Here is a 23,739-nt window from a genome sequence, read left to right as displayed (position 1 = left end):
AGGCCCTTCTCCAATCCGCCACTCAGTGGAGGATAGGCATCTTGGCTATGGAACTGGTCATGGACAGAAAACAAAAACTCCAAGCCAAGTTGGGCTTCACTATGATCCCAGCTACTCCTGAGGCCAGGCTGGGTAACTCCCCTATCTCAAAACAAAAGGTTAAAACAGGCCTAGTGATATAGCTCAGTGAGAGAGAACCTGCCTAGCATGTACAAAACCCTTTGGTCCACCCTTGGCACCATTTAAAAAAATGAAGGAAGGTCAGGTGTGGTGGCCCACATCTTTAATCTCAGCACTGCCTAGGCAGAGGCAGGTAAATCTCGGTGAATTCAAGGTCAGCCTGGAAGACATATTCAATTCTAGGCCAATCAGAGCTACACAGTGAGACCATGTCACACAAAATCAAAACCAAAACAAAATGAACTCACAAATAAATGAAGATAGGAGGAACAGAGAGAAAGACAATCTCAAAGCGATTCAGAAACTAATCAAAGTAGTAGACACAGCTGTCTACCAACTTCCAGGTACCAGTTCTCACCCTGGGCTCTTCTCTTGGAAGTTAGATGAGATGATGTACAATTCTAAAATGTATAAATCGTACATTTCAATAACAAAGACAGACAGCCCAAGGTGAGTGACAGCTGTCAGTAGTACAGTGCTCACCTAGGTTGTGCGAGGCCTTGAAGTCAATTCCCAGTACCACACTCACAGACACACTGACCAACAATCCACCTGAAAATACTTTAAAGGGACCTGGAGAAGGCCTGGAGAGATGGCTCAGTGGTTAAGAGCACTGACTGCTCTTCGAGAACACCCGGGTCCAATTCCCAACACCCACACAGCAGTTCACAACTGTCTGTAACTCCAGGATGCAACATCCTCACACAGACATACATAAAGCAAAACACCAATAAAATAAAATTAAACTAAATTTAAAGAGGGGGAGGTTGGAGAGGTGGCTCAGTGGCTAATGCACTAACTCTTCTTGAAGAAGGCCGAGGTTCAGTTCCCAGCACGCATATGTGGCTCACAACCATCTCTAACTCCAGTTCCGATCCGATGCCCTCTTGTGGCCTCCATGGAGACCAGGATCACATACAGTGCACATGCATATATGCAGGCAAACATGTAGACACATAAAATTAAAAAAAAAAAAACAACTAAAAACATAAAAGATTTAAACTCAGCAGGGTCATGGTGGTGTACAACTTTAATTCCAGCACTCAGTAGACAGAAGCAAGCAGATCTCTATGAGTGCAAGGCCAGCCTCGTCGAGAGAGAAAACCTAACAACAATTAAACCAGCTAGGCATATTGACTACAGGTCCTCGTACTTAGAAAGGTGAGGCAGGATGGCACGCTACATAGTAAGACCCTGTCACAATAAAAATAAACAAAGAATTAAAATTTGGTCACAAACAAATGGACCAATAAACACATGAAAAGATGTGTTCATTTGTTATGGATTGAACTGAGACTCCCCAAAAATCCTGTGCTAAAGCTCTAACCTCAGTCCTTACGGGGAGACAGGGTCTTTACAGAGGTTGCAAGCAAAGTGGGTTGTCAGGGTGGTTCTAAATTCAACAGGACTGGGAGCCTGATGAACTGCGGCAACGGTACACACATGCACACAGGGAGAATAGCACTAACACGAAGGTGGAGATCAGGGACCCATCTCTAAGAAAGAAAAGCCAGAAGCTGCCCCTGAAAGCTAGGCAAGAGGCCTGCAGTGGATGCTCCCTCACGGCACGCAGGTGTCTACCTTCTACAGTCACAGTTTTTGGCATTTGTTACAGCCTTAGCAGATCAAGGTGCTATCACTATTGGTCAAGGAAATATAAATCAAAACCACAGTGAGATACACCTCACACCTATCAATATGGTGTCAGAAATTAAATTAAAAAGGTTAAGTGTCAGAAAGGGCAAAGAAATTGGAAGTCTGAATGTAAAAATGGGGTACCTACATTGAAGCTTGGCAATTCCTCAAAAGGTTACACAAACTCTGAGACTTGATCTTCACAATAACCAAAAACCAAAACCAGCCAGGCACCACAGGCCCCAACAGGTAATATGTCTGAAGGCACTAAAACTTAGGTGACTTAAACTTATCCCTGGGGCTGGAGAGATGGCTCAGCTGTTGAGAGCACTGGCTGCTCTTCCAGAGGACCTGGGTTCAAGACCCAGCACCTATATGGCAGCTCACAACTGCTTGTAACTCTAGTTACAAGGGATCAGACACCCTCATTCAACACACAGACACATATGCAGGGAGACATCAATGCGTATAAAATGGAAATAAATCTTTTTTTTTTCCGAGACAGGGTTTCTCTGTAGCTTTGGAGCCTATCCTGGAACTCACTTTGTAGAACCAGCCTGGCCTCGAACTCACAGAGATCCGCCTGTCTCTGCCCCCCGAGTGCTGGGATTAAAGGTGTGAGCCACCACTCCCTAGTGGAAATAAATTTTTTTAAAAAAAGTAAAGTAAAATAAAATAAAAGGAAGAAGAAAAGAAAAAACCTTACCCCTTGGTGTGGGACAATTCTGTATTCTGTGAATTATGTTTTAAATAAATGCTGATTGGCCAATAGACAAGCAGGAAGTATAGGTGGGACAACCAGACAGGAAGTAGAGTAGAGGCGGGTCAATGAGAACAGGAGAATTCTGGGAAGGAGGAAGCCCATTCCTCCCCAGTCCTGTCCAGACACCAAAGAAGGAAGATGTGACCTGCCCCGCTGAATAAGGTACCGAGCCATGTGGCTAGCATAGACAAGAACAAGAATAAGGGGCTAATATAAGTTATAATGGTTAATAAGAAGCCTGAGCTAATGGGCCAATCAGTTTATAACTTATGCAGACCTCTGCGTGATTTCTTTGGGATTTACAGGCTGTGGGAATTGGGCAGGACAGAAACCCCAACAAGCAGGCCCTCATGCTACAACCCCTGAATGGTCGGTCAACAGCAGCACAGTTTACAACCAGGAAACAGAACAATCCAAATGATCATCAACTGATAGATTAATAAACAAGTGTCAGGTTGGTAATGAACCCTACAATGCTAGCATTCCAGAAACTGATGCAGAAAGATCATAAATTCAAGGCCAGCCTGAGCTTTTAAGACCCTATCTCAAAAGGTTAAATAATTGGGGGTAGGGGCACAATAGGACACACACACAACGTGATACCTTTCCCAGGTAACATGGGTTATTAAATAAAAGCCCACTGATAAGTATGGGGTACTTTTGTGACTCCCCCAAACATTACATTGTTCTGGGTTATCCTCTGGACTCGATGTTAATGTCTGCTGGCTGGGCACAGTGGCGCACACCTGGGGCAAGCAGAGCTCTGTGAATTTGAAGTAAGCCTAGTCTATATGGTGAGTTCCAGACCAGCCAGGGGTACACAATGAGAGCCTATCAAAAAAAACAAAACAAAACAAAACAAAAAAAAAAAGACATCACACAAGAGTCACAGAACATGAAGAAATAAAGCTAGTATTGACCTGGAAGTTTCAACCCTACTGACTAGCTTTTACAGTGTTGGAAGATCCTATGCATGCAACCAGGGGAGAAAAGTAATCAATATTCTGAACCACCTCTGAGCTCTGTAAACTATGATAGTGGCACACGTTGTGACATGAATGTTAAAGGAGTAACCAACTATTTTCTGGTTGGTTGTGAGGCTGCTCACAAGACAAACTGGCACTGTTAACTGCGCTGTAAACTCAAGCTGGATGGCTCACAGACTGTAGGGGAACATCTATGATTCTGCTGGACAGACAGGTATTAAACTGCCCTTAAGTACTTAATTTTATACTCATAGATTATTAGTGCACCTCTCAACCCTCATCAAAGAAGCTGATTTTTGCAGTTGATAGCAACAAATACAAAGACCTACAACTAGTGAACATGAAGAAAATGAAGAGATTGTGGGATGCTTATGCTAATGAGACCTCTGTATCACACCCCTTCCTTCCAAGGCTCAGGGATCCCTAGGGAAGAGAAGGCAGAAAGAATGCAAGAGCCAGCAGAAGTGGGTGACTGCAGCAAAACTGTGTTTCTAGACACGACAGGGCTAACAAACACAGTTTCACAACAGATGGGAGCAAGCCAGCCAAAACCCCAACAGAATTTTGTCTTCAGAAGTGACAAAATCCCACCCCTACCTGAGGTAGGTAACTGATGGCTCCTGGGAGAGGGAGAGTCAGTTTTTGTTCTTTGGTGATGCAGTTCCTGAGTGACTACTGAAGCTCTCATAGACAGCCCTTCACCCATGCACATACTGGAAACACAAAGTGGTTTTAAAAGTAAGAACACAAGGGCTGAGAGATGGTTAAGACCACTGACTGCTCTTCCAGAGGTCCCGAGTTCAATTCCCAGCAACCACATGGTGGCTCACAGCCATCTATAATGAGATCTGGTGCCCTCTTTTGGCCTGCAGGGATGCAGGCAGATGCTGTATACACAATTAATAAATAAATTTTAAAAAAAATTAAAAAATTTAAAAAAAGATGTAGACTTATTAAAAAAAAAAGTAAGAACACAAGACCAGGCAATGGTGGCGCATGTGGGAGGCAGAGGCAGGTGAATCTTAGAGCATTTGAGGCCAGCCTGGTCTAAAAGTTAGCTCAAGGACAGTCAGGACTGTAACACAGAGAAACCTGTCTCAACCGCCCCCCCCACACACACACAAAGGTGGAAATGGTATGGTGGTGGGGGAAGGGGATGTTGAGGTAGAGGTAGTTTTGATAGTTTATGTATGTGCACAGTGTTCTGCCTGCATGAGAGGCAGAGGCTAGTCTGGTCTACAGAGAGAGTTCCAGGGTAGCTAGGACTGTTACACAGAGAAACCCTGTCTTGAAAAACTAAAAAAAGTTTACTGGGCTTGGTGGCACATAAGATGCCTTTGGTCCCAACACTTGGGAGGCAGAAGCAGATGGATCTCTGTGAATTCCAAGCCAGCCTGGTCTACATAGTGAGGTCCAGGACAGCCTGGATATAGAGAGATATAGAGAAAGACCCTGGCTCAAAAAACAAAAACAGCGTAACAGGTGTTTTTTGTTGAGGAGACAAATGATGTTTATATAACAGTGAAAATACTATAAACTGCTCAAACAGCTACTACTCTGGAGGCAGAGGCACATGAATCTCTATGAGTTCAAGGCCAGCCAAAAATACAAAGTGAGATCTTTTCTCTCCAAAACAATACTCTGCTGAATTGTATACTTACAGAAGTGAAGTTTATGGTAGTGAGTTATCTCAGTAGATGGACATGTTTAAAATCTTATGTATCTAGAATGGCATATCATTTAGTTGCAAAGACGAAAGTCTAGAACCTAGAGAGTTGGCTCAGCAATTAAGGTCTTCCAGAGGACCCACTCTGGTTCCCTGTTACAGCAGAATATTTATTTAACTATGCAAAGATGGGCTGCATTTGTTTAGTTATGCAAAGATGTGTTGCTGTTTTACCCTGCCTGCCTAAGGCACCTGATCGGTCTAATAAAAAGCTTAACAACCAATAGTAAGAGAGGAGGTATAGGTGAAACTTGCAGGCAGGAAGAATAAGAGGAAGAATCTCAGGCACGGGGGATGCCAGGGGCAAGACAGATATGGAAGCAAGATAGCAGGATATACAGAATAAAAGAAAGGTAAAAAAAAAAACCAAGGCAAAATGTAGATGATTAGAAACAGGTTAAATTAAATTATAAGAGCTAGTCAGACAAACATAAGCTAAAGGCCGAGCTTTTATAATTAATAAGAAGTCTCTGTGTCACTATTTGGGAGCTGGCTGGTAGGACAGAGAAAACGCTCAGCCACAGTTCCCAGAACCCAGGTCAGGTGGCTCACAACCACCTGCAATGCCTGCTTCAAGGAGATCCAATACCTTTGGCTTCTGAAGGCATCTACACTCATATGCACATACCCCCACACAAAAACACATAAGTAGGGCTGGAGAGATGGCTCAGTGGTTAAGAGCATTGCCTGCTCTTCCAAAGGTCCTGAGTTCAATTCCCGGCAACCACATGGTAGCTCACAACCATCTGTAATGAGGTCTGGTGCCCTCTTCTGGCCTGCAGACATACACACAGACAGAATATTGTATACATAATTAATTAACTAATAAAAAAATCCATGGCCTTTAAAAAAAACACACAAGTACACAAGGCTAAAAATAATGAAAACAAATTATTTTTACCCTTTTATTTTTTCAAGACAGGGTTTCTCTTTCTAGCCTTAGTTGTCTTGGAACTCACTCTGTAGACCAGGCTGGCCTCAAGCTCACAGAGATCTGCCTGCCTCTGCCTTCCAGTGCTGGGATTAAAGACATGCACCACCATGCCCAGTTAAAACAAATATTTTTTTTAAAAAAAAGGAAAAAGAAAGGGCTAGAAAGTGGTTCGGTGGCTAAGAGTACTTGTTGCTGTTGCACAGGACTAAGGTTTAGTTCCCAGCACCCAAATCATGGCTCATGACCTGCTACTCCAGTTACCAGGAATCAAGGCACCCTCTTCTTCTGTGCACGCCAGACACTCACATGGTACACATATGCACATGTAGACAAAATACTTACATACACAAAATAAATACATCTAATTTTCTTAAAAAGGGAAATCCACTTGTGTTAAGTATATTAAATCTGGGTTGGAGAGATGGCTCAGAGGTTAAGAGAACTGACAGTTCTTCCAGAGGTCCTGAGTTTACTTCCCAGCAACCACATGGTGGCTCACAACCATCTGTAATGAGATCTGGTGCCCTCTTCAGGGCCTGCAGGGATACATACAGACAGAACACTGTATACATAATTAATAAATAAATAAATCTTTTTTTTAAAAAAAAAGAATATTAAAACTAGCTGGGTAGTGGTAGTTCATGCCTTTAATTCCAGCACTCAGGAGGCAGAGGCAGGAAGATCTCTGTGAGTTCAAGGCCAGCCTGGCCTACAAAATGAGTTCCAGGACAGTCAAGGACAGCCAAAGCTTTTACACAGAGAAACTCTATTTGGAAAAAACCAAGATAGATAGATAGATAGATAGATAGATAGATAGATAGATAGATAGATAGATAGATAGACAGACAGACAGATAGACAGACAGATAGATAAGAAGAAAAAAATAGGTATTATATCTGCGGCTGGAGAGATGGCTCAGAGGTTAAGAGCACTGACTGCTCTTCCAGCGGACCTGAGTTCAATTCCCAGCAGCCACATGGTGGCTCACAACCATCTATAGTGAGATCTGATGCCCTCTTCTGGCACAAAGTCAACAGAGCACTCATATACATAAATAAATCTTTAACAACAACAACAAAAAGAATATTAAATCTGAGCCAGGCATGATGGCACATGCCTTCAATCCTGGCACTCAGGAGGCAGAAGCAGGTGGATCTCTGTGAGTTTGAGCCCAGCCTAAGTTCCAGGACAGGCTCCAAAGCTACACAGAGAAACCCTGTCTTGGAAAAAAATAAAATTAGATCTGAAGGACGCTAAGCAACACCAGCCAGACACAGAGAAATGCTCCAGGATCTTATTCACATAGGGAATCTAGGAAGGTAAAGGGGCTAGAATAGCTCAACGGTAAAGCATGAGCCTAGATGGATAAGGGTTTTGATCTCCAGCACTGCAAAATAACCGCTTTTACAGGTGGTTAGAGTAAGAGCGGGAAGATGAAGGCCAAATGACACAAAGTTGTGGTTCTGAAGGACAGTAAGTCAGAAGACCTAATGTATAACATGAAGGTTATTGTAAATATCATATATTAGTAACTTGCCCAAAGAGAGTGGAGTTTGAGTGCCTTTACCAATAACAGCAATAAGGAAGTTACATGAGATAATAATTTCAGTAATTTTCTGATATAAGGTAGTTTATGTCACTTTACTATGCATCAACACTCCACGCTGCTGGCCAACTTGACGGGACACTCCTATAAGCACAGCATCCAGGAGGGTGGAGAAAGAGGGGTAGTGTTGACAATCAGCATGGACTCCACAGCAAGACTCTATCTCAAAAAACAAACCAAAAATATCACGCTGTCTGCCTTAAATACATGCACGATAAAGAAAAAGAAAAAAAGGGGGAAAGCCACAACTGAAAATCCTAACAGCAAAGCACAGATCTGTGCAGCTGACTGGATGGAGGCAGGTACCCCACAGACCTCGTTTTAGTAGTTGGTTTTAGTTATTTGGTTTTGGTTGTTGTAAGACAGGTCTCATGGAGCCTAGCCTAGCCTCAAACCCACTGTGTGCCAAACACTGGCCTGATGCTCCTGCCTCTACTTTCAAGAGCTGGGGATGTCTGTGATGGTCACCACAACAAGCTGATTCTTTTCCTTTTTCTGCGGTACTGGGGACTGAACCTAGGGTCCTGTACATGCTTGGCTAGAGCTGCACCGCTGAGCTACATTCTTAACACTGGCTCTTTTTAAAACATTTATTTAATCTGTATTTGTATGTACACGCTCGAATGTGTTATACAGGTACATGTGGATCCTGAAAATCAAACAGGCCATCAGATTTGGTGGTAAGTGCCTTTACCCACTGAGCCATTTCACTGCCTTACTGGTTCTTTTTTAAATAAGGAAACAGACGTCATAAATCTTGTCCACTATCTAATCATCCCTAATGAACCTGGTAGTTGATAGGTTTCTGTTGTGACAGCCTGTCTTGCCTTGGGCAAACAACTTTGGGAGGTAGGGACTGCAGGAAGGAACCATGAGCTATGTGCTGCAAACTTTTCCACCTCTATAAAGGGTCACAACCACCTTTTCTCTGGCAGTCTCCTCAAGCAGCTACTAAGGAGCGAGGCTGCCCCTTGATGTGTGCACCAATAAACATAGTCCTATCTGCTGAAAGATCAGTCTCCTGTCTCTTCCTGCTTCCTGTTTCTTTAAGTGCCTCAGAAATCTAACATCACTAACTTAGAAGCTGAAAAGATAAAGCTCTGATCAAGAAAGACTTGTCAGAATGTGACAGGGAAAGACAGTGCAAAAGTTCCTCCATCTTGTATTTTTTTTAAAGATTTATTTATTTATTTATTATGTATACAGTGTTCTGCCTGCATACATGCTTGCAGGCCAGAAGAGGGCACAAGATCCCATTATAGCTGGTTATGAGCCACAATGTGGTTGCTGGGAATTGAACTCAGGACCTCTGGAAGAGCAGCCAGTGCTCTGAGCCATCTCTCCAGCTTGTTTTTTTTTTTATTTTTTATTTATTTTTTTTACTTTTTGACACAGGGTTTCTCTATGTAACAGTCCTAGCTGTCCTGTAACTCATTTTGTAGACTAAGTTGGCCTTAAACTCACAGAGATCCGCCTGCCTCTGTCTCCTGAGTGCTAGGATGAAAGGCGTGAGCCACCACTACCCGGCACCATCTGGTATTCTTGTTGAGTCCATTTCAGGCTTAACAAGAATTTGATCTCCCTTTAAATTTTATCACGAATGGAAGGTGTTAGGTGAGTGAATTTAGATATCTTCCATTCCTGACCAGCACAACCACTTCCTTCTTATTCTTTACCCCTACTTTTGCTTTTCCTTGCACAGATTCTTGATGACAAAGTCCTGCTGGAAGTTGATGGCTCCGGAGTCCTTCTATGTTTTCCTTCATATATAAACTATTCTGGCCTGGAGATGTCGCTCAATGGTAAATCACAGTCTCTCAGTTTGGAGGACCCTGGGATCAATTCTGATGACTACCAATAAATAAAAAAATGTTCCTTAAAAAAAATTGATCTCCTTGATAGAGACTCCCATGGAAAATTACTCAACTCTATTCTAAGAACCCAAGGTCAAGATGCCCTAACTAACTTAGCTTCTGTTAAACTGTTTGTTTGTCGTCCCCAACCCCCACCCCCTTGCAGCTGCTGAGAAAGATACCAGGATGTGGTTTTTGCTCTTTAAAACCCCTTACTCTAAATACTTGGGGCTACACTTGGGTCCCAAATACCTCAGCCGGAATGAAGACTTTCAATTGGCTTTGAACTGTGTCTAAGTGCTCATCTCTGACGGTCTCCCCATAACAAGAGAAAGATCCACCCTTTGCTTTGCTCCTTCTGAACTGCATAGTACGATACCCAGTCTGCAGTGGAGTCTTGCTGCATATCCCAGGCTGGCCTCAAGCTTCCTGCTTCATTGGGATTAGAATACCCAGTGTCATTTATAGGTTTTTCTCTTGACTTTTCTTTCTTTTCTTTTTTCTTTATTTTTAAAGATTTATTTATTAAGTACACAGTGTTCTGGTTACATGTACACCTGCATGACAGAAGAGGGCACTAGATGTACAGATGGCTGTGAGCCACCATGTGGTTGCTGGAAATTCAACTCAGGACCTCTGGAAGAGCAGCCAGTGCTCTTAACCTTTGAGCCATCTCTCCAGCCCCTTTTTTTATTCAGTATTATATGTGTATCTGTGTTCATGTGAGTACAGGTGATAGCCAGAAGAAGATATCAGATCCCCTGATGCTGGAGTTACAAGTGGTTTTGAATGACTAGGAGTTAGACAGATAGACTCCTAGGTAGGCAAACAGACAGGGAGAGGGGCCATGACTTGGTAATAAAGGTGGCAAATTTTCAAGATGGCCAGGTTCTTCCTCACTCTCTTGACTTGAGACATAAAGCTGGCAGCTTAAAACAAAGGCCTTGTAGGCATTTTGTCTCCCTCCAGCAGCCCCCCTACTGATGGACTAGCTCAACAAGTTCAAGGCCGGCTCAAGACATAGAACAGTTCTGGGCCAATCTGTTGGAGAATATAATTTTCACATGTGTGACTTTTGTTTATGCTGCATTTGATTAACTGTGAAGCCGTGATTCTTTGCTTATCTGTTCCTAATAAAGAGATGACTGGCCAATGGCGAGACAGGAACAAGGACAGGCAGGGCTGGCAGGCAGAGAGTATAAATAGAAGGAAAACTGAGAAGGAGGGAATGAGGAGAGCGAACAAGGAGCAGACATCAGGGGTCAGTCACCCAGCCAGCCATGGAGTAAGGAGGAATGTAGTTGTAAAGAAATAGAGAAATCAATGGCTTCATCAAGATAGAAGCAACCATGTGGCAAGATAATTTAAGATAAGACAAGCTGGCCAGAAATAAGCCAAGCTAAGGCCTGGCATTCATAACTAAGAATAAGCCTCCATATGTGATTTTTTTTTTGGCAACTGGGTGGTGGGCTCCCTCAAAGAGTCCAAAGAGTAAAACATCACACAACACCAACCAGCCTTCTTCAAAGGGATCAACCCTAAATAAAGGGCAGAAAAACTCTTCAGAGACTTAAAAAAGCCATCCCTCGAAAGAGACTGAATGTTTTGGCTTCCTGAGCCTCCCCACTTCACAGAGCGTCACCTCCTGTGTGTCCACTGCATGCGTCTCCTCACCCCCAGGAAACTCCTTTCTGCAACTGCTAACTCTGTCTGCTGTGTCTGAGATTTCTCAGATGCTACTGGTTATGACTGAGATTTTTCCTGCCTTGTAACTCTTTAACCAGCAGAGGAAAAGAACTTGAGCAAGACTCCTAGACTGTATCATTTTGGGGCTTGTCCAGGATGTCTTCTGAGGAACAGACTCATCAAGTTTAGAAATCAGGCTGACCCCAGAAAAGATGGAAGGTGAGCCTGTACCTTCCCCTGTCCTGAAATGGGACTGGGAATTTATTTTCTTCTCTTTTACAAGGGAGCGAGTGTGTACCCTAGGAAACAAACAGTTTGGTGACTAGCACCTGAGAAAAGGCACTACATCTATCTATACTACTAACCTAGGGTCTCGCTTCATAGCAATGCTGCCTTTGCCTGGTCACTGATCCCAGTGCCTGAATGGAGGACATTTTTAGGGAAAAAGTTACTATGTGAAAACAGACAAACCTTTGGATTTTTTTCAAAGCACCTGTGTTTTCTGCCCCCTAGAGACTGAGACAGACCCGCTACTCTTTTGAACTTAAACTGGATGGTGGAAAAATTCTCTCTCTCTCTAGAAAAAAAGAAGTTATCTGAGAGACCTCCAACTGATCCGAGCTACGCTGCTCCCCTGAGCTTAGACTATGGGATTCCTTCCTCTTTATTTTGCCAATGGGGACTTCCCAGCTGAGGAGGCCATGGTACTACTTCCTCTTATACCCATGCTAACTAACTAAATTGTCTCTTTAAAGATGCACATTTAATCTGTGAGATGTGTGGATCTCACAGGGACCTGTCTCTGATGGGAGAGGGGTTCACCTTATCAGGGAGCCAGGCTAAACTTGAATAAAAAGCAATGGCTTCATCAAGATAGAAGCAACTGTGTGGTTGGCTGCTATCTCTGGTAATATTATAAAGAAGACCAATGCCATGTGATTTCACTGTCATCTTGTTAACGCAATCACGTGGCATAAACCAAATCCTTTCCTACTAAAATCTCAGGTTATTTCTGTATCTCTTTTTTTTATTAGACGTAAGAGGCAACACCAGGCCTCTAAGATGTATTTTTTTTCTAAATGTTCTGCTCTGTTTTAATATCAAGCCTTTCAGTTACAATAGCAGAGATTTAGAAAAAAAACCATCTAATATGGCCACTTTCTGAGTTCTTTTACATTTTTTGTTCTATGTTTACCATCCTTTAAATTACAGGGACTTCAACCCAATTTTCATAAGATGAATTGTAAGAATCCTCCTAATTTAGGGTGAGGACACAAATTGGGCCCCCTAAGATATTGGCATAGTTGCTGGTGCCCTGCAATGGCTACCCAAGCTTACCTGGGGCAGATAGTCATGAGAAAACAGAAACCTAACCCCCAGCATTTCTCAGAAAACCCAGTGACTCGGGGACCTTTGCTCATCAGACAAGTGAGGCTTTCTCATTCCTCCCTAACAGGCCATTCACCTCAAGGGACACCTGCTACCCATAAAACGACCTGACTACATCAGGCACAGCCACCTTCTGGTGGGCTCAGCTGGGGTATCCTGTTTTACCCAAGACAAGAAAAAAAAAATCCCAAGCCTTCAGTAACCCTGTGAAGGCCCTTGCACTCCCAGGCTGGGCTGCTGTTCTCTATCCAGTGAGAAAGCTGGGCAGTCTGTTCCCCAATAAACTTCTTTTCTACCCATGGAGTGGTCTTGTTTGGTGGTTCTTTTTTTTTTTTTAAATATTTATTTATTTATTTATACAATATTCTGTCTGTGTGTATGTCTGCAGGCCAGAAGAGGGCACCAGACCTCATTACAGATGGTTGTGAGCCACCATGTGGTTGCCGGGTATTGAACTCAGAACCTTTGTTTTTTTTTTTTTTTTGGTTTTTTTGAGACAGGGTTTCTCTGTAGCTTTGGTGCCTGTCCTGGAACTAGCTCTTGTAGACCAGGCTGGCCTCGAACTCACAGAGATCCGCCTGTCTCTGCCTCCCGAGTGCTGGGATTAAAGGTGTGCGCCACCACCGCCCGGCTGAACTCAGAACCTTTGGAAGAGCAGGCAATGCTCTTAACCACTGAGCCATCTCTCCAGCCCTGTTCGGTGGTTCTGTTGTGAACACTTATATTTGGATAGATGGATGGATGGATGGATGGATGGATAGACAGACAGACAGACAGACAGACAGACAGACAGACAGACAGACAGACTGATGATAGGTAGACAGACAGATCACAGGTGTTTATCATGCTTTCTATCTAGATTTAAAAATAACAAGAAAAATTTAAAGCTCAAAAGAAAAATGGACATGAGATTAGGCAGACCCTAAGACAGAACAAGTGATCCCCTTCAGATTCACTGGGGTCCTACTCCCCTTTGCAGGAGATAGAGGTCAGCTTACATCACAAAACAGGTCATTATTTAGAGCCCAGGAAAACAAATAAAAACCCAAAAGCTCTGTCTCTCAGAAAGCCGTGTTGTCTTAACCTTGACTGTCCAACAGATAAGGTTAGGGGGGAACTAGCCTGCTCTCTACCTCCCTTTGTCCTTAGGGTGAGGCCAGTGTTTGTCTCAGAACCAGGACTTTCTTTGAGCTGTCCTATGGAGGAGGTTTGAAGGAAACTAAAACAACCAATAATGGTGCTTAGGGTATATGTGGAACTGCAGGCATGGATAAGTGCAACTTAGTCCCACACTGGGAACCAGCCTTGGGTGTGCAGGTCACATTGACCACTCTGCAATTGGCAAGATAATTGCCTTCTCTGGATGCTGGTCTGAGAGACTTGAGGAGGATTAGGGGAACCTAACTTCCATCCACCTCTCTCAATTTCGTTTTCACTTTACATATGGGAACGAAATCCTCCAAGATTCCTTCAAGTTTCTTTCCCACCTGTCTCCTGGACAACTGGAGCAGGTTAGACCCTCAGTTGCTTAAAAGAAAGCTTTAGACTTTCTCTCAACCCTCTAAGAAAAACTAAAAGTGGCTTATAGGGGCAACTCTTAATTATAATGCCATCGTTCAATTAGAACTACTCCATAAACAAGAGGAAAATTCCCCTAAAACTTTCTATGTCCAAATTTTCTTTTACGTGCAGATCACCCAGATATTGCTAAATATTACAGGATGGACCCACAGATTCTAGATGTAGTAAACTTAGGTATGTCTAATCAAGGTTTATTTTTAAAGGGCTTAATTTCCATTCAGGCTTCACCTGAATATTACACATTGTTAAAAATAACAAACTAAGCCAGCACTTGGGAGGCAGAGGCAGGCGGATCTCTGAGTTCAAGGCCAGCCTGGTTTACAAAGTGAGTTCCAGGACAGCCAGGACTACACAGAGAAACCCTGTCTTGAGAAACAAAACAAAACAAACCTCTGGATGTTCAATAACCATATTTGGAAGTATATACTGATGTGGTCAGAGGAACTAAAAGGGAGACTATATTCCTCCTTGACCTCCAAGGTCAGCTAAATCCCAGGAAACCGTGGGGCATCTCTCAAAATATCCTGTACTATAACTGTGAAAAAATCATTTGCTCTCTTGTTGAGGGAGGAGTGGACTCTGACCAGTGCCAACCCTGCAAAGAAGAGGGTCAACAAAGATGACAAAAAATGCTTCCACACTCCCAAATGAAGCAATGGTCAAGTCAGGCCTTTGACTTATCCTCACAGGGAGATTAACTCACAAAAGAAAGACTCAAGGAGACTGAGGCCTCTCCTAAGCCCAAGTAACCCTGGAGGACCAGATCTTCAACTGGCCTTGACCAAAAAATGAAAATAAACAAATAAAAATTAAATTTGGCCACCTACATAGTCTTCAACACCCAGCCGAAAAGTATAGCCAGGTTTAAAAGGAACAGGCACTATGCTAACCTTATGAGATATTATTTGGGTATCTATTTCTCATTAGATATTATTTGGATATTCTATTTCTCTTCCTGATAACACTATCTGTTCCTAGAAGAGCACTTCTCAGCTGTGATATGATATGCTATGTCTTCTCATATTCACTCTCAGCCAGGCGGTCTCAGCGAAAGTCTTTTTTTTTTTTTTTTTTTTAAATATTTGTTTATTTATTATGTATACAATATTCTGTGTGTATGCCTGCAAGCCAGAAGAGGGCACCAGACCTCATTCCAGATGGTTGTGAGCCACCATGTGGTTGCTGGGAATTGAACTCAGGACCTTTGGAAGAGCAGTCAGTGCTCTTAACCACTGAGCCATCTCTCCAGCCCCCTCAGCGAAAGTCTTTAATCACAACACTCAGGAGGCAAAGGCAGGCAGATCTTAGTGAGTTCGAGGCCAGCCTGATCCACAAATCGAGTTCCAGGGCAATCAGAGCTGTTGCACAAAGAAACATTATCTTGAAAATAAAAAAAACAAAACAAAAAACAAAAGACAGGGTTTCACTGTAATCTAGACTGGCCTAGAAGGCAACATGTAGGTAAACCTGGCTGTGAACTTCCTGTTCTTCCTGCCTCCAAGTTCCAAGTACTGAGACTAAAGGTGTAAATACCTTTAGTGCTGGCCAGATACCCTGTAGTCAAACCCACAGGTTTAGGGAATTAGTCAAGACAGCAAAATGAGCTGAGCAGTGGTGGTACAAGCTTTTCATACCAGCACTCAGGAGACAGAGACCAGTGTACCCCTCAGTTCAAGGCTAGCCTGATCTACAGGGTGAGTTCCAGGTCAGCCAGGGCTACAAAGAGAATTCCTATGGGGGGGGGGGGACCAAAACCATGAGCCCACGGACATTGCTGTATAACGCTATTTAAAAAAAGATATTTCTCTTTTAAAATGTAAATTAGTTGTGAGTTCAGCAGAGGAACCTGTATTTTCCTCAGGTTGGACCCATATTGTCCCCTCCACAGGACACTACAGAAGGCACACAGGCAGAGGTATCTCTTGCTGGTAAGGTACTGCTAAGAGGGTTTCTACACGATTCTGGTAAAAAGGTTCTGGTGCATAGACCCCAGCTACACAATTATGCCTCATCTTGTCAAACGAAACTTATGTTAATTACGATGTTGAGGAACTCCCCTCATTACCTTGTCTTTTAATGTTTTCCACGAGGTTATAGTAGCAGAAATTCGGTGGCTGACTTCCATACTTAAATAGGCTGGACGGCTCCCTGAACTCTTTAAGGAGTCGATAGCCGGCCCCCTCCACAGTTTATCTTACAGTAGATAATCAATGGTGGCAGAGAAATCATCGAGCCTGCTGGGGACTCTTTGGGCGGCTTTCTTGCCTGTTCTCGTCCTAAGGGCAAAACTGCCCCGGCTATTTCCTAACTATGCTCTCAGCAGGAACTATAATACCACCAAAAGTGTCGCTTTTATGTTACAGATCTACCCCACTCATATGACAAGCTTCACAGATACACACATCACAACTGCTGTCCTGTGTTCCACATCTTGGCCATTGGTTATATAATGGCCCCTTGGATCAATCCTGCTCTGAGGCACTCTGCTTCTTCACCATCAACTCTTTTTAGGCGTGAAGCAGTTCAGAGACTTAAAAGGCCCAGCCCTTGAGAAGAGACTGGGCTTTTCGGCTCTCCAGTTTCCCTTTTCTTTGAGGAGCATCTTTTTCTCTGTCTGCTACATGCCTGTGTCTCCTCACCCAGAGTGAACCCATTCCCTCAACCGCTGTTGATTCTGTCAACAGTGCTTAAGATTTCTCTGCTGCTACCTGTTTTGCTCGAAATCCTTCCTTCCTTTTAATTCTTTAACTGGCAGAGAGAATCAACCTGATCAGGACCTATAGACTGTATCAGCTGTAAACTGCCCAAACATGGGCACTGGGAACTGACCCCAGGTCCTCGGCAAGCTCATGCTCCTAAGCACTGAGGATGCCTTCAGTGTCTCTCCTGCTCTTTCAAAGGAGGCTGGGAAACAGAAATGGTCATCTCTCCTTTGAATCATGGCTTCATGAGCAGAGAGGTTGCTCCTCTGCAGAATGAAATGAAGACTACAGGTTCATTGCTGAGGCTGTCCCTGCGTGGTCCAGCATGCAGCTACTAACCAGTAAGAGCCACACGTGTTCTCATTAACTACCATGTTTGAGCAGGCTTTCTGTCGTTCTCGTCAGCCACCTCATCTTATTCCCGGGAAAGGTATCGGGTCATTAAAAACAGCATTCAACACAGTAAACAAAAGGATATGTAGGTAATAAAGACAACACAATCTTCTCTTACCAGACCACCAAGTCCTCACCACAGCACTTTCTACTCGTGGGTCTCAACTGGAACAGACTCTCTGAGGTGTAATTTGGCCTCAATACTAAAGTGCAAATACATAAACTTTCTACAGAGTCTCACCATAGCTCCAGCTGTTTCCAAACCTATTATCTTTCTGTCTCCATCTACTGACAGCTGGCATTATAGGCATGCACCACCATGCCAAGCTTACAGAGACCCTCTACCTCTTCACAGTTATCCTGGAAATGACAAAGGTATTACTACAGGGCTTTCTGTGGCAGAAAAAGCTAGACACAAATCTCGAACAAGGATGGCAGTCACACAAGAGTGCTACTCAGACAATGAAATAGTTGCTGAGGCTCCAGTGCTGACACGCCCGGTGACAGGATTTATAGGCGTGCGTCAAAGGTATTTAATTCTAACAACCCTATGCTTTCTCAGCTTCCAGTTGCATGAACAGATGGTGAGGTAGCAACAGTTTCACTTGCTCCTTACCTGTGTTAAAGGTGTGAAGAGGCAGCTTCCGTAAGGACCCCAGGAAATGGCACATGGGGGTGTATTCATAGTGGCAGGGGCTACAACCAAGAAAAACCAATTATTAAACATCAAATTTTTTATTCTATTTAGAAACAGAATTGACTTATTTGACCTACTGACTTTCCTTGAAGAGAATGTGGGCTATTCTGGTGCCTGATACTTAAGAGTGACTCCACAAAAGGCACACTGTCCAGCTGATGGAGAATGCACTGTAGATGAGCCAATAAAAGTGCACACTAAGCCGGGCGGTGGTGGCGCATGCCTTTAATCCCAGCACTCGGGAGGCAGAGGCAGGCGGATCTCTGTGAGTTCGAGGCCAGCCTGGTCTACAAGAGCTAGTTCCAGGACAGGAACCAAAAGCTACGGAGAAACCCTGTCTCGAAAAATAAAAAAAAAAATAAAAATAAATAAAAGTGCACACTGCCTGCTAAAAGCTCACAGATGGGAAGCCTCTAAGACACATTGCAAAAATAAAATAAAACTGATGAATCAGTTGGCAACTTAAAAAATGTAAATTATTTTTTAGCTCTGTGCATGTGTCTCTATGGGAGTATATGCACATGAGGACAGGTGCCTGTGGAGGCCAGGGGAAGGAGTCAGATCCAACTGGAGAGGCTGGAGTGGCCCAACAGGTGCTGGGAACTGAATGTGGGTCGTCTCTCAGAGTAGCATTATACACTCTTCACTACTGAGCCATCTCTCCCAGCCCCACTAACCGGCAATTCCCCCTGCAGCCAAGGTTGTGACCTTAAGCTTACTATGTAGCTGAGGATAACCCTGAACTCCTTGTCCTCCTGCCTCCATTTCCTGAGTGCTGGGATTATAGGTGTGGTTACCAAGCCTAGCTTGGCAACATTAATACAATCTGGTGATTCTACAATATTGTATTAATGTGAGCTTCATGGCTTTAACCACCACACCACACTTAAAGAAATGCCCTAAGGATCCATACAGGAAAAGAGAATACAAACAACATGAAGTTTACAGAGTCTGAGTAAGCATATCTGGGATTTCTAGCCACTATTTTTAACAACTTGTCTAAGTTTGAAACTACTATACAATAAAATTTTTTCATCATTAATGTGAGATCTTAACAAGCAGGGAAACAAGGTCTCAAAGCCTAGCTTTTCTGCAGGTGTTTCTGCACACGAACAAAGAGCTGCACACAGATCCATATACATGGACCCGTGCCCCTTGAACCTACCTATATGCCAGAAGCTGAAAAATTCAATGCTTCAAATATTTATACTGAAGGACGAATTGGGAGGAGTGGCCACCAACATACTACACTGAGCTAGTCTCACTGGCTCTACCAGTTTGAATGTTTTCTTTCTTTTTCTCCCTCCTTCCCTTCTCCTCCAGTGAATTGTTGTTTTGAGACGCGGTCTCACCATGTAGCTCAGGCTGGCCTTGAATGTTCCCCTTTCCTGTGCTGCTCACTAGCGCTGGGATTATGTTTGTGCACTACCATGGTGACTCTGGTGTACAATGTTTTAACTGTCTTTTGTGGCTACTCTACCCAGCGAGAGAGTAGGCAGACGTAAAGGACCATTTACCTACTCTAAGAGGCGTGATGTGAGAAGCCCACTTCCCCTGGGGAAATCAGATACATGCCAGTGGTGGTAAATGACTGCACTGAGACGCAGAGCACTGTGTCTGGTTAGCCGCTAGAATCTGCTCATCAAAGAGCAAACCTCCAATGCTTTGAGTTTCAATTAGGTAACACCCTAGTTTCTGAAATGCCTGTTTGGGCACCAGGTACTTATATGATGCACATACATCATGTGTAAGCACTCACATATACAGGTGGTTTTTTTTTTTTTGTTTGGAGAAAAGGTCTCAGTATGTAGCCCTGACTAGCCTAGAACTCACTATTTAAGCTAGCATAGTTTTGAACTTGCAGAGATACTCTGGCCTCTGCCTCCTGGGTTGTAGGATTAAAGGTATGCACCATCATACCATGCTTCAGTTTCCAAAATACTGATCTGAAATCTAAATAGAGAAACTATATCCTTGCCAGTAAATGTTTCTTTCTTCTTTGAAGCACTTTATAATATAAAAGTAGTAACTTTCACTATTATAAACATCCAAATTGATTTTTTTGTGAAAAACAGAAATGCATTTATAACTTTTGTACATATTGTTTACCTTATGGTATTTAGTAATTAATTCCTATAAACATAAACATTATCAGGTTTCAGTACTCTGATTTGTTTTTCTCAAAAAACTTAACTTGTAAGCACCCTCCCCACGTGGTGCCGATGTGGCTACTGTGACGGACCTGGCTCCTCCTCTATGTGAAGAATGGGGCGTCTCAGCCCATGGACAGCTGTTAACACAACTGGGCACTGCCCCATCTGAGAACAGGAGCCTACAGCCCTGCTTTTCAAGTGGAATTAGTGGACTGTGCTGGGAGACTGATGCAGGAGGATTGAGAGTTCAGGACTAGTCTGGGCAACATAGCAAGAGAATATCTCAAAACACAGAACCAAAACAAAACAAAAAGGGAGGGGGAGGGCTCTAGACACTGCTCTACTGTTGCTAACTCAAAGGTCTGGGAGGGTGCGGATGGCACAACCCATAACCACTTGTCCACCACCTCTGGATACACACACTGAGTATGCACCCAGCTTCCCCCGCAGCTTGTCTCTCATGACATAAATACTGTAATTGCTGAGACGTGCACCACGTCTCTCTCCAGTTCCCACCCCATCTTTCTTCTCTTCCATCACAGCCTTTGAAGGGCTGCCTGCCTTCACTGTCAATCATGTCTTCACATTTTGTTCCTATCACATCACCTTCAGTCAAGGTCGCCAGCACCTTCCATGCTCCCAGTGTCACTGAACCCGGTCTCTTTCTTGGCGGCAGCAAAAAAGTTTGTCTTTTTTTTTCTTTTTTGTCTCCCTGAATCTCCTGACTCTGGGACCATGAGTCCTCCTCCTAGCTTTCTGGGACTTTGTCAGTCTTTTTTGCAGATTCTCTTTTGCTTTCTAACTTTGATATGCAGCCATGCCCAGGTACAGACATTTCCCCCAACCCAGACTCTCCCCCTGGAACGGCTCCCAGGCACATAGCTTTAAAAGGCTACTCACTACTTCAACTGTGCCTCCAGAGCCCCTGATGTTTAGATTCACAACCAGCTTCCCCACTATCTACTCTGAATCATCTAAAACTGAATTTATTCTCAACAGATTTCCTGGCCTGGGGCAGCACGCTTTCAACTGGCTTCTCCCCCAGAGCTTTCTACTGTGTCACAGCAGGCCAGATGTTTACAAATCTGCTTCCTTTTCTAGATACCTATTGCCTACATTTTCTAGTCTTCTTTGTAGCAACGAGTGAAGGGTACCAGGTACAAGAGATCCACCCGCCTCCACTTTTCAAGTAGCTTAAACTATTACCACATACAACTGTGTTGGTAGCACCGCCAGGCTTTCTGAACATTCTTTCCCCAGCAATGAGAAGTACTTAAAAGGTTTTTTAAAGAATCAGAAAATGCTCCTGGATTTACTCATCATGAAGGAAAGGACGTTCTCCTTCACCTCACTTGTATAGGTAAAAACCAAAGACACGGTGGGCGAGGGCGGGACTTGCATGTGCACAGACAGGGATGTTGGTGCTCTACTCTGTCACCTGTCTTATCCCTTTGACACAGGATCTCTCAAAGTGAGGCTGGCGGCCAGCAAGCCCCAGTACTCCTTTCTGTCTCTGCTCTCCCTTCAACACTACAGCTCCAAGCCTGGGCACAGCCATGCTCATCTTTTAAGTGTGAGGAATCTAAGTCCAGACCTCGTGCTCGAGCAGTATGGTGGTTCTGAGGGAGAAAGGCCCCCATAGACTCGTGTATTCACTGGGGATGGGTTTGGAGATTTCAAAAGCCCATGATAGGTCCAGTCTCTCTCTCCCTCTCTGTCTCTCTCTCCTCTCCCTCCCCACCCCCTGCAAAGCCTGCTGCCTGAGGATTAGGATGTAAAGCTCTCAGCTACTGCTCCAGCACCATGACTGTCTCTTCGTAGCCATAATGACTAATTGAAACTGTAAACAAACCTCCAGGAAAATGATTCCTTTTATAAATGTTGAATTGGTCATGGTGTCTCTTCACAGCAATGAAACAGTGACTAAGACAGGCAGTAAGCACTTGTCTTACTCACTGAGCCATCACCTCTTCCCCCACAATTCCTTAATAACAACAATAACACCACCAACAACTACCAGGATCTCTTATGTAGTGCTGGCTGTCCTAGAACTTGCTTTGCAGATAAGGCTGTCTTCAAACTCACTGAGATCCGCCTGCCTCCGCCTCCCAAGTGCTGGGATTAAAGGTCTGCATCACCATGCCCAGCTTTTCTTTTTTCTTTTTTTTTTACTTTTAAAGATTTCTGTTACATGTACGGATATTTTGCCCGCATGTTTGTCTGTACCTGATACTCTCAGAGTCTAGAAGAGGATACTGGATTCCCTGGAACTAGTTTCAGATGGTTGTGAGCTGTTGTGTGGGTGCTGGGAATTGAAAAGCAGCAGCCAGTGCTCTTCACTGCAAAGCCATCTAGCCAGCACCTAGGGCAACTTCTTAATTAATGATTGATGGGGGAGGATGCAGTCCTTTGTGGGTGGGGCCACCCCTGGGCTGGTGGTCCTGGACTCTATAATAAAGCAGGCTGACCCAGGCAATAGTGGCGCACACCTTTAACCCCAGCACTCAGGAGGCAGAGGCAGGTGGATCTCTGTGAGTTTGAGGCCAGCCTGGTTTACAAGAGCTAGTTCCAGGACAGGGGCCAAAGAGAAACAACCCTATCTTGAGGAAAAAAAAAAAGTAGGCTGAGCAAGCCATGAGGAGCAAGCAGCACTCCTCCATGGTCTCTGTATCAGCTCCTGCCTCCAGGTTCCTGTTCCGTATGAGTTCCTGCCTTTGATGATGAATTGTTATATGGAAACATAAGCTGAAGAAACCCTTTTCCTCTCAAATGGTGGCGCACGCCTTTAATCCCAGCACTCGGGGGGGCAGAGGCAGGCCGATCTCTGTGAGTTCGAGACCAGCCTGGTCTGCAGAGCGAGTTCCAGGACAGGCTCCAAAGCTACAGAGAAACCCTGTCTCGAAAAACCAAAAAAAAAAAAAAAAAGATACTTTGGTTGTGGTGTTAGAAACCCTAACTAAGACAAGCTGGTACGGTGGGTATTGCTATGACAGACCCGACCATCTTTTGGGAACTTTGGGCTTTAAAAAAGAATAAAAAACAAACAAATAAACAACAACAAAAAAACATTGAGTACTGAGAGCTCAATGAGCTGTTCTGTAGGAGCTTGGGAGATAAGACTGTTAAAGCAGTACAGACAATATGAGGCCTGGCTTGTGGGTTTTAGAAGGGAGTTTAAAGATTCTATTAGGGCTGTTTGCTATTTTGAATTAAGAACCTGTCATTCCAGTCAGCTGGGGCTGAAGAGCTGCCATGCTAGTCAGCCATGATTAACAAGAGGCATTACTGAGGTGGAACCTTTGTGTGATTGGGACAGTTGATGCTGGTTATCTAGAGCTAAGAAATTAGGGGTGACTAAGAAGAAACCAGCATCGTTGAGGTGAAGTCTTCTGTAAAGGGTTCCTTCAGGTTCAGCACACAGAAGCTGTGTTCTAGAAACATCCAAGGTTGTATCT

At 43.9% G+C, this 23,739-nt stretch overlaps 1 protein-coding gene across 3 annotated transcripts in view; it reads right to left on the bottom strand.

Annotated features, from left to right (window-relative positions):
* Positions 1-23,739, bottom strand: part of Pisd (phosphatidylserine decarboxylase) — a 54,633-nt gene that overhangs the window by 25,603 nt on the left and 5,291 nt on the right. For all 3 annotated transcript variants that reach the window (XM_075944039.1, XM_075944047.1, XM_075944042.1), the window contains exon 2: positions 18,051-18,130. In XM_075944039.1, the coding sequence (XP_075800154.1) occupies positions 18,051-18,130 (80 nt within the window). The remainder of the gene's footprint in view (positions 1-18,050; positions 18,131-23,739) is intronic.

Source organism: Microtus pennsylvanicus, chromosome 12, assembly GCF_037038515.1.
Source record: "Microtus pennsylvanicus isolate mMicPen1 chromosome 12, mMicPen1.hap1, whole genome shotgun sequence".
In the NCBI taxonomy this organism is placed as follows: Eukaryota; Metazoa; Chordata; class Mammalia; order Rodentia; family Cricetidae; genus Microtus; species Microtus pennsylvanicus.
Note: the sequence above shows the minus strand (reverse complement) of the source record. Positions and strands in the feature narration are given on the sequence as shown.